This window comes from Solanum pennellii, chromosome 9 (assembly GCF_001406875.1).
Source record: "Solanum pennellii chromosome 9, SPENNV200".
NCBI lineage: Eukaryota > Viridiplantae > Streptophyta > Magnoliopsida > Solanales > Solanaceae > Solanum > Solanum pennellii.
Window position 1 is genome coordinate 54,946,620 of NC_028645.1, and position 12,375 is coordinate 54,958,994.

The window sequence follows — 12,375 nt, forward strand, 5'->3', positions numbered from 1 at the left end:
TTGTGTGTGTGCAAATTAAAATCTTCTTTAATTCCTGAAAAATAATGAAGATTAGATATCCTAATAAATGTTTTACAATTTTCAGGCTGGAAATTTTGTAAAAATGTGAATGATTTATCAAGACAACATTTCATATTTGGAAGGAAAATCATCAAAATATAAATGACATTAATTTCTTTGTCACAATAGTTATCATATCTCAACAAATCAAACTGTGCATCTCCTCATTTCTTCTAAATATGACATCTTATTTATCACATGTCTTCTAATTTCTCTTATAAATATAGATTTGATAATCACAACACTGCACATCTCAAACCAAAATTCTCACAAAAATGGCATTGCCTAATAATATTGGAGACGAAACTAATGAAGTCCTTGCTGCTCAAGCACACATATTGAACCATGTGTTGAATTACGTCATTTCTATGTCACTCAAATGTGCAATTCAGCTCGAAATTCCAGATATCATTTATAGCCATGGTCGAGCCATGACCCTTTCTGATTTATTGAATGCTCTCCCTATCAACAAATTGAAAGGTCACAAATGTATTTATCGTCTCATGCGTATTCTAATTCATGTTGACTTCTTTATTCAAGGAGAAGAAGGTTATTTACATACTCCAACTTCGCGTCTCCTTCTTAAAAATGAGCCATTGAGTCTATCCCCGTTTGTTCAGGCAGAATTGGATCCGATTTTAATGGATCCATGGCACTCACTCACTGAATGGTTCATGAACGGGGACTCTACCACATTTGCGACTACTCATGGGAAGCTGTTGTTTGAATATGCAGGGGATGACCCAAGGGTTAACCGTTTATTGAACGAAGCCATGGGTAGTGATGCCCGATTGATCATCCGTGTGTTGATCAAAAATGGTAAGGGAGTTTTTGAAGGATTGAAATCGTTGGTAGACGTTGGAGGAGGCACTAGAACTGTGGCTAGAGCCATTTCTAATGCATTTCCAGAGTTGAAATGCTCTGTTTTTGATCTGCCCCATGTGGTCGAAGGCTTGGAAGGGGGCAACAACTTGAGCTATATTGGTGGAGATATGTTTAAGTCCGTTCCTTCTGCTCATGCAATTTTGCTAAAAGTATAAATCGGAACTAATGATCTTGTTCATTCATAATTTGCTTGCGTCAAAGTGAATTGAGGTCAAAAGTAATCAAATGACGGAGCATGATAATAGTTTGCATTGCAATTTCACCCGTTGAGTCATTAAGTACAATTTGTTACGTCAAGTTAACAAATAGATCATGACTCAACTTGTTTAGAATGAGATGGATTGAATGTGCTACTAAAAGTTATGTTGATTTTTATTATTGTTTGTTCAATTTGTCTTGTTTTTATGTTAATATTTTTTATGACAAGCAGTGGATATTACATGATTGGAGCGACGAAGACTGTGTTAAAATATTGAAGAAATGTAAAGAAGCAATTCCAAGTAAAGAGAATGGAGGAAAGGTGATTGTGATTGACATTGTGATTGATAACGAGAAAAGAGATAATAAATCATTCGAAACTCAATTGTTTTCAGATGTACTGATGATGGTTCATGTTTCTGGAAAAGAAAGAAATGAACAAGAATGGGCAAAACTCTTCTCTGATTCTGGATTTAGTCACTACAACATTAGTCATATCTTGGGATTAAGGTCTGTTATTGAGGTTTACCCTTAATATAATCTTCTACTAGTTACAACTCCAAATTAAAATTGCTTTTTGAATTTTTAGAATAAGGTAATATTAGAAAGCAAAGAAATCTCGTGAATGGTAATATGAACATGTTTTTTATATGGTAAAATAAAGGAGCCTTTTATGATGATTGATTGCAAATTTTATGATGATTGTTTGTTGGTGCCTGACATTAGACCTTTTTCACTTTTTGGCATAGCTATTTGGTGAATAAATCTCTTTTAATTCTTCTTGTAATTTATGATCTTTTATATTATGGTCTAAAGATTTCTTTTGAAAAAATTGAATATCATATTTTTAAAAATACTACTAACGGTCTAAAATTATTACTCCTAGCTACTGGCCACTACAAGACAGAGATAAATAAACCAACGAAAACTTTTTAAAATAAAATAAATAGGGAAAGGAAAAGGAGAAATGAGAGAGGGGTGGGAAATCGAATCTCGTTAATTAGGTGAAATTTCAAATAGTCAATTCACGTTCACTTTAGAGAGTGTCATATGACAAGACTTGCAATTTATCAAATGTTTTTTAAATGACACTCTTTATTATTTGTTTGACTATCTAAACTTTCATATTATGTGAGAGTTTGATTCCTGGCGTCCCACCAAATTGACTGTCACATAAATAACACTTCTATTATTTGTTTGGTTATCTAAATTTTCAGCTTTGGTGAGGGTTCAATTCGATGCTGAAGTAGCACCAAATAGGTTTGTTATGTAATACTAAGACTGGGCAAGTGACCGGAACGGAACTACCGAAACAGGACGAGTTGACCGGTTCGTTGATCGGTATCGGGATTAAACCGATCGGAATTATCGAGATAGATACTCGGTTACGTTCCGTCCCACTATATACCGGGATGGAACCGGAATGGAACAAGATGGGATAAACGGAATGACACATCTAGTTATTTCAAAAAATGATTTTTTTGAATTACGAAAATATGAATATTTTTTAATTTTCTAAGTTTAAATTAATAGTTTTTAAATTTATAATGTAATTTTTTACTTAAGTTATTTTAAAGATATTTTTTATAAAAATTTTACATATTAAGTTTGCAAGTTAAGTCTAATTAAGTTTTCAAGATTTAAATATTTTGAAGTTTACAAGTTATTTATTATTATTTATTAATATATTAAAATTTATAAGTAATATTTATAACTTGTAATTTAAATAAATTAAATTTGTAACTTTAAATAATTAAATAAAAATAAGGATAAAACAATTAAACAAATTAAAAAATATCAATTTAATTTATTTAATTAATTATAAATTACAATTTCAATTTACAACTACTAGTAGAGTGCATAGTTTACGAAACCATCTTCTAGGAAGGGCTCTGTTTCAACTAAATCTCAAATGTAATACTAATGTAATACTAGTAGGGGGTAGCTGGGTTACTTGGGTAGTATTTATTATTTAATATAAAATATAAATTATAATTTATAAATTTATAATATAAATTAATTTATAAATATTAATTAATCGAAATCGAACCGGAATCGAAATAAACTGGGATAAACCGGTATCGGTACACCCGTATCAAACCTCGGTTCCGTTCCGTGTCCCAATTCGGGATGTCCCATTCCATCCCGTAGGCAACCGAACCGGAACGATACCGATATATTCTGTTCCATTGCCCAGCCTTATGTAACACAAAAATAAACCCTACCAAGATGTTAATTCAACAATATTCCCATGCTTTCAGTACTTTTTTTTTTGGTCATATGTTTCGGTTAAAGTCTCCATTCCGTGACCAGTGTCCCCTTCAAAAAGTACTCATAACCAAACGGGCATCACTAGCGATATTGCATCTCCAATCTTCTTTCAAACTTGTGAATTTTGTCTAGCCTCTTCAAAGTTTCCATCAAAGTAATAATAAAGAACTTGTGATATCTATATATGTAGCATTTGTATTGTATGGAATGAATTTTGACCTCACATTCGAAAATAGTGCATTCATCTTCATTTAAAACTTGATCTGACACTCAGCACTAGATTAACCCTGATTGGTTTGTTTCCTTTTGCTGAAGACACCCCAATACTCTGCAGTACTTGATCCTCCGTTTTCTGATTGTTTTCCTCCACCTTATGTTCTACTGATTGTAATTGTTGTTGTTGATCTGTTGACTTTGCTTCATAATTTATCTGATGAAAGTCTTGAAAAGTAACTCTAACTAGATCCTCTTGAACTGCTTGTTCACTAAAGCTGACTATTTGTTGCTCCTCATTTGTGTTTGTCTAAAACACATCATCATTATTGTGATTGCTACTTCTTAGCTGACTGTCCTCTCTGGTTTAATTTCCACTTTATGGCTCTCATCTCCATTTTGTATGTTTTCATTAAATGAGCGGGTCGAGTCGATCAAAAACAGGTTAGATAAAAATGGATATAATATTCAACTCGACTCATATTTTAAATAGATAAAAATAAGTTACCCAATTGATAATATAAGTATTCATATTTACTCATATTATTATACAATTCATGGGATAAGATGAATAAATATTTGAAACTAGTCTACCAACAAAAATAATTAACTAAAAAGAAAACAAAAAATGATAAGCAAAACGAAAAGAACAATAGTTAACAAATAAATTTAATAACTAATAATAACAATAAATAGAAAGGAAAAGTGAGAAGGGCACAGTAATGACAAAACAAATTAACAGAAAGGAAATAGTGCACATATCATCTAACTGGAAAATTAAAAAATCAAAATAGATAATAATAACTAATAACAAAGACCAATATTAATAATAAGAATTTACCCCACCAAAAATTAAATAAAGCAAAGGAAGCAAAGAAAGTTTCGATTAGAGCAATAGGGCAAACAACAATATACATCGGAGAAAGATAAAATTTCAAAAAAAAAAATAACGGTGGCCGGAGTTTGAACCCCTCCAGCCAGATCTGAAATGTAAAGAATAAACAAAGCAATAAAGATAAAAGATCGAATACAGAGTATTACCATGGGTTGACTGGCGTTTAGAGCTTCGGGCTCGTCGTAAATGATGGAGCACTCGTCGGAGTTAATAGTCGTCCTTCACCTGAGTTGGGGTTTTCTGCTAGTTCCAACTGTTGTTAAGCTTGTCCGAGTATCTGTAAAACAAATAAAAATCGAAAGAGGGGAAAGGGGAAGGATCTGGCCGTCACTGGAAATGGATGAGCTTCGAGCTCGCCGTTAGTGGCTGCTCCGTTCTTTGCCGGAGATGGGTAAAGAGGAAAAGGGGTTGGTTTCAGGTGGGTTTGGATCGATGGTTGCTTTGGGGTTGTTTCGGGTCTGATTTGAACTGTTTTTAGGCGGGTTTTGGGTAGATGCTTTCGCCGTACACGGGTTTTGTGGTGGGTCTGGAAATAGAGGAAACAGGTGGCTCAATGGTGGGGTTTTGCGCCGGAAAAGGTGAAATACGAATGGGGTTTTGGTGGGTCTAGTGACGGAATATAGTGGTGTAGTGATAGAGAAAGAGTTGGGGGGGGGGGGTTTGACTACTTGTTGTTTGCCAGAAAAATGGCAATGGGGTTTAGCCGGAGTATGGTGTTGCTTGCTGAAGAAACGAAACGAAAAAATAATGGTGTTTTTGGCTTTGCCGGAAAATGCTGGTGGCCGACAAAATATAAATACAAGAGAATATTTTAAAATTTAAAAAAATTGTGAAAAATTATCCTTAAAATTTATTCACTCATTAATTTAAGGGCAACTTTCACATATAGCAAACAAAAAAATGATATTTGTATAATATAGCAAACTTTGCATAATTGCGCTCCATAGCAAACATAAAAACTGTATAATTCGCTATACATATAAAAGTGTATAATTCGCTGGCCTAAATTGTATAATTCGTTGGCCTATTTCGCTGCAATTGTATAATTTGCTTTGCATATAGTTGAATCAAATTAAAATGTATGTATATTGCATAATTATAAGTGTATAGCAAGAAAATATATGTTTTTCTCGCTTTATACAAAAACAGAAACACAATATATACACTTCTGTTGTGTAAAGCTAGAGAAAATTGTATTTCACTGCAATTGTANTCACAATTGTATAATTCTTTGGCCTTTTTTTCTGCAATATTTGAAGTAAAATATTTGTAAATTATATAATTAACTGTATAACACGAAGATATACATTTTTGCATGTGTATATACAATTTTCTCTCGCTTTATACACAACAGAAACATAAATTATACACTTCTGTGTATAAAGCGAGAGAGGCGAGAATGGGAGAGTGGCGAGCGAGACTTCTGGGAGAGAGACGCCTGGCAAATTTTTGCCAACGTTTGCTATGGAGCACAATTAAATCAAACCCTAGCTATTCCATTTAATTTAGGTTATTAGTTTGCTATTATATACAATTTTCCCTAAAATTAACCCATAAATTTTTTTAAAAAAATTAATCTTTTATTGACACGTTATATATAATCATAATAAGAAAAAAGTTATTAGATATATAATTAAAAATTCCTACATTATTTATGAGAAATTAAAACCTCATACAATATTAGTATGTGAATATTATATTTTCTGGAAATTAAATTCTCTTTACCCCATAGTATGACTTTACGAGAAATTAAATTAAGGTCTTATATTTGGTGTGCATTTACTTTTTTCATTTATTATGTCTGCAATGTTTATGCTTTTTTAAACGTGCTCATAATAATTTTCTCACACATTTGCAATCTGTCTGGGGATAAAGGTCTAAAAAATACCTTAGTATTGGTTGAATTTGTTGTTGCGATACCAAACTTTCATGAGTACGTACTACCTCCTCTGAACTATTTAATAGTGATATTTTATCGTCTGAACTATTTAATAGAGTATTTTAAAGATATATGTGTCTACACGGACGCATTACTATTTATAATTTTGCATTATTTTTTATGTCTATGTGGGTAAATATATATGTTTTTAAAATATGGTATTAAGTAGTTTAGGGAGGTAATAGGTCCTCATGAAAGTTTAATATCACAACAACAGAAATTCGATCAAAATTAGAGTATTTTTCAGACCCTTATCCCTATAATATATATCTTATTCTATATATTTCTCACCGTTACTCTATTAATTGTGGTTCACCTATATATTTTTCGTGGTCTATATCATGCCTTGGTTTTTTTTTCAAGCAACCCTAGAACCAAAAGTAATAGGATTTGATTCTCATAATAATAAAATAAACCTGTCAAAATATTTTTTATTAATTCTCGTAAAATCATAAAATCTCCATTCTATAACCAATAAAAGGTGAAATTAAAAGCAAAATTTCTCAAATGATTTAAAATAAATTAATTCTTGATATGAATATTTAAATTCTAGCTAACTACCCTTTTATTTGGTCATAAAATTAAAGCTTGAAAATTTAAATTTTTAAAATTATAATTTTTGAAACTTAAAATTTATGTGAAGTTCTATCTTGTATTGATGTATCAAAGCATTAATTCATGACCCATGGTTTATTGGCTCTCAATATCTCACAAGTCATAATAGACAATTAATACCTAAATTCTATCATGTCGATACATCTATAATTCTATACACTCGCAAATTTATTTATCATAAGTTAATTTCTCATATGATCATTAATAAATAGTTTTTTGTTATAAATCCATTGAATAGTGGATGACCATTTGGTTTATTCATGAACTACTAAATTCNAAAGAGACGCTGGCAAATTTTAGATAATGTTTGCTATGGAGCACAATTAAATCAAACTCTACCTATTCCATTTAATTTAGGTTATTAGTTTGCTATTTTATACATTTTTCCCTTAATTTAATGGATAAATTTTCTTTAAATAGGATCACATTATTATATAATGGGCTCAAATTATGGGCTCAAGATTGTGGTCCCAAAAATCGTTGGTTGATAAAATATTTGTGTATGCAAATTTGAATTTGAATGAGTTTTTTAGAGTGCGCAAAATATCAAAATGATTATTAACAATGTAACAAATAAAATAAATATTATAAATACGTAATAAACGTAACAATGACATGTAGAAAAATGTAATTTAATAAAAATAATGATTTTATAAAAAATGAACAAATATTTGAACGTCTACTGTAACAAAATAATATAAACTAACAACTGATAAAAATTCTAATACTTTGAGAAAATGGATGATTATCTACAAATTGCATTAAAATAAAAAATATATATTTTAAACAATTTAAAAATAAAATACTCAATAAGTATTAATTTTAGAATTATCAGATCAAAATTTGATGTCAACGAGCACCCTGAATATGAACAGTTACCTAGACACTTATCTCTTCAAGACCTTGTAAGTTGCAATACTTAGGTAACATGCCATAATGTATATGTACTTTTCACAACTCTTGATGCCCTTGTTTCTTCATTAACCATCTCCATCCCCACATACTTTGGAAATTCTGATAGCAAATTAATTTGTACCTTGATCCTAGCATAACTGGGTCTTGTTTTATTTATAGTAGTCGTGTCTAAATGAAGATGTCTCCTTATACTACTGCAGCAATCAATGAAAAGATGGATTACTCAACAAAATAAGTTGGCCTTTAATTCGAAAAGGAAATCCATGCTATTTAATTTATTGGGGAATCCCCATCCGCACCCGAATTAGCTTGCCAGTGTTGTCTCCTCAACACTAAATTTGTCATCATACGTTAACGGCCTCATGAGATATGAATAACCATCATTTAGTAGCTACTCTTACCCATCATATTTATAAAGTCATCTTGTCTACAATATCATAATTTGTCTTCAAACCAAATGGGCATAATGTATAAACATGACTCTTAACTTGACTTTAGTTGACAATTATGACCTTAACTCGGGTATCCACAAGTAAACACTTAAACTTGTATAAAATTGAGCAAATGGACACATTCGTCCTACATGATGTCCTATATGATGTCCTATGTGTATTGTGTCATATAGGACACTTGTGTCTCTATTTATTCAATTTTATACAAGTGCCTACTTGTGCACATTCAAAGTTGAAGGCATAGTTGTACACTGAAACCAAGTTAAAGATCATGTTTATATATTATTCCAACCAAATGACACTAAGACTTCTTCTTTGTACTGATGTTATCAACTGGTCGAGGCGCCAAATGAGGATATTTGTATGTTGATTCGTGAGCTCTGGACTTGGCGAAATTCTCTATGGTGAGGTTGCTGGCAGCACTTCTCAGTGATTTTAGTTTCTTAATAGGATCCATTCATTTTTGGATACTAATAATAGAAAAATGTTAACATTTGTGCGGTACTATTAGCAATTGTTAAAGTTTTTTAGCTTTGCTTTTCCATTGCTTCAAATGGTTCTTGGCTACATTAGAGGTGTGCATGATCGGTAGGTTCAGATTTTTCTAATATCAAATCAATTCATTTGTATCGTATCTTTAAATTTATAAACTAAACCAATAAAACTTGGATATTTTAATTTTAAATTTTTTCGGGTTTTTTTGATAAAGTATTCATAAAAACATATAATTTACTGGTACTACAAATATTTCTTTAGTCATACCAAAATGCAACTATCTAAGTTGTTTCTTAAGAAGATAATACAAAATATGATATTATTAATGACACTAAAATATCCAACAAAAAAATAATAATGCAAATCGCGTTAAACAAATATTGCAAATTGATAAGTCATAATGAAATTGATCATAATCTAAAAGTATTAAATCATGCTAAAATATGTTTGATAAGTATTAATTACATGACTATATATTAAAGATTAAAGACATAAATTCACTCCTGAACTTGTTTTGAAAAATCAGTTACACACTTAAACTATTATGATGACCTATTACACACTCAATCTTGTCTTAGTGATATTAATATCCCCTTCCGAAGACAATTTCAATTTTTGTGTAAAAATGTGTCGTTCACGCGTTTTGACATGTAAATAATATTGTTTTAATTTTTTAAAGCTTTTTTAGAAAAGAGTTTCTTAGACTTTTACAAAAAAGAAAATAATGTAGGTTTTCTTCCTCCTTTCACCATACATTTCTTTCTTCTAAAAATTATTTTTTCTTTCTTCTTCGTTATTCATAAATTGAAGGAAAATCGAAAAAATTGAAGAGAGAACATGAGACAATAAGAAGATTATGAAGTTTAGTGATGTTGATGGCGACGATAGACGAGGGCAACATCATTAATTTTGGTGAAACAAATAAAAAAAAATCAAATCTATAAAAGTTTTATTGAATTCTAGATAGTTTGGATGGAAATCAATATTTGATTGATATTTTTGTGTGTAAAGTCAAATATGATATTGATGCCTTCAGACAAAATAACATTATGATGATTCTAGGTCATGTCCGACGAGAATAAAAAAGCCAAATGGAAAATCATTTTAAACATCATATTTTTTCAATAGAAGTCAATATCTTTTTCATATTTTTTCTGATGAATCCTCCGGCGAGTTCGAGTAGAATCAAGAACTTCAAATTAAAATTATTAACTTTTCGGTGGAAATCGACATCTTCCCCACTACTTTTAATTTCTTTTTAGTGTTTCTTTTTAAGGTAGAGCGATCGATATGCTTATACAAGGATAAATTAAAGAAATCATCTATCGTGACAATGAATTGTTGAAGAAGAAGAACTCAAAAAAAAATTGTAAAGCTCTAAAGAAATTGGGGTCACTAATAGAAAAGAAAAAAAAGACATATATTAATATAATTAGAAATTATAATATTTAATTATATAATGACAAATAAAATAGTGTCACATATTTAAATTTGTCATTTTAACATAATTTTTCTTCTTCTCACGCACCTTAAGGAAGGTATAGATACTTTCTCTTCCATGTCACCTTCTAAGGAGGTATTAATATCACTTTGAATTAGATTAGGTGTGTAATAGGTCACTACAATATTTTAAGCGTGTAACTGACTTTTCAGAATAATTTCAGGGGAAATTTATGTCTTTTTCCAAATATTAAAAGAAAGTAAAATTAGATTATGTATTTTAATTGTCTAAACCTATGTAAAACTAAAAAACAAATATTCAATATTATTGTCATTCTTAGTGTTGAATTGATTTTTTTTTTTTTGCATTGGTATTAATTTGATCTTGATTTAATCTTTATTATAATTAGTATAAATTATAGGAATCACATAGTGTGAAGTATAAATTACATTCTATTCCTATTAATTTTCATTTTACAGAAATCCCTTAAAATAAGAGGGATTTAGATACATAAGAGGTATAAATTAATGTGTTTTTAACCCAATTTTTAAGAGACTTATTGAATTAATTAAAAAAAAATATTCAATATTATTGTCATTTTTAGTGTTGAATTGATTTTTTTTTTGCATTAGTATTAATTTGATCTTGATTTAATCTTTATTATAATTAGTATAAATTATAGGAATCACATAGTGTGAAGTATAAATTACATTTTATTCCTATTAATTTCATTTCACAGAAATCCCTTAAAATAAGAGAATCTAGATACGTAAGAGGCATAAATTAATGTGTTTTTTATATGGGAAAATTGTATATAATAGCAAACTAATAATCTAAAATAAATGGAGTAGCTAGGGTTTGATTTAATTGTGCTCCATAGCAAACGTTAGCCAAAATTTGCCAGGCGCCTCTCTCCCAAAAGTCTCGCTCGCCACTCTCTCATTCTCGCCTCTCTCGCTTTATACACAGAAGTGTATAATTTCTATTTCTGTTTTGTATAAAGCGAGAGAAAATTGTATATACACATGCAAAAACATATATCTTCGTGTTATACACTTAATTATACAATTTACAAACATTTTACTTCAATTCAATTGAAGACAAATGCAAATTTATACAAAAATTGCAGAGAAAAAGGTCAACGAATTATACAATTGCGAATTATACAATTGTAGTGAAATACAATTTTCTCTAGCTTTATACAACAGAAGTGTATATATCGTGTTTCTGTTTTTGTATAAAGCGAGAGAAAAACATATATCTTCTTGCTATACACTTATAATTATGCAATATACATACATTTTAATTCGATTCAATTGTATGCAAAGCAAATTTTATAAAAATATTGCAGCGAAATAGGCAGTGAATTATACAATTGTGCATTATACAATTGCAGTGAAATAGGATAGCGAATTATACAATTGCAGCGAAATAGGCCAGCGAATTATACAATTTAGGCCAGCGAATTATACAATTGTATATGTATAGCGAATTATGCAGTTTTATGTTTGCTATGGAGCGCAATTATGCAAACTTTGATATAGCATACAAATATGAATTTTTTGTTTGCTATATGTGAAAATTGCCCTTTTTATATTTCATGTTTTGTCATATAAAACATTGTTTGGGCTTTTAACCCAATTTTTAAGAGACTTATTGAATTAATTAAAAGGAGCCTCATGCTCCATTATTGACCCAAAAAAGTAAAATATAAAAAATGATTCAACATATGTAACATAGATTTGGATATGTTAAAGTTACGACTAATCAAAAAGGCATTTTGAAATTAATTTTATATATATATATATATATATTCCCCATGTTTACAATTTCTTAAACAAATAATCTACAATTCTTCTAAAAAGATACTAAAATGTATGAATTATTAAAATTAATTTAAAATCTAAAAATAAATATTGCTAACACTAAAATTTTTATTTAAAAATGGTTACAAAAAGGTAATGCAAAAAAAAGAAAAAAGAAAAGACGTAACTCC

The 12,375-nt window shown here is 29.8% G+C and overlaps 1 protein-coding gene and 1 long non-coding RNA gene across 2 annotated transcripts; one reads left to right on the forward strand and one right to left on the reverse strand.

Moving 5' to 3' along the window:
* The first annotated feature begins 318 nt into the window (after positions 1-318).
* On the forward strand, positions 319-1,678 carry LOC107029515 (trans-resveratrol di-O-methyltransferase-like). The gene is made up of 2 exons (XM_015230944.2): positions 319-1,094; positions 1,376-1,678. Exons 1-2 carry the CDS (start codon positions 336-338, stop codon positions 1,676-1,678), a joined length of 1,062 nt encoding a protein of 353 aa, XP_015086430.1. The 5' UTR covers positions 319-335.
* Positions 1,679-3,177: 1,499 nt separating this feature from the next.
* Positions 3,178-5,333, reverse strand: LOC107029516. Its single transcript, XR_001458019.2, has 2 exons — positions 4,669-5,333; positions 3,178-4,019 (listed from the first exon to the last, which is right to left on the reverse strand). It is a non-coding gene; the product is annotated as an uncharacterized LOC107029516 (long non-coding RNA).
* Positions 5,334-12,375: the final 7,042 nt, after the last annotated feature.

Excerpts from the sequence above, each read along its gene's own strand:
- LOC107029515 (XM_015230944.2), top strand. The coding sequence starts at position 336 with ATGGCATTGCCTAATAATATTGGAGACGAAACTAATGAAGTCCTTGCT. Across the intron at positions 1,095-1,375 it reads CTCATGCAATTTTGCTAAAA|TGGATATTACATGATTGGAG; the intron begins GTATAAATCGGA and ends TATGACAAGCAG.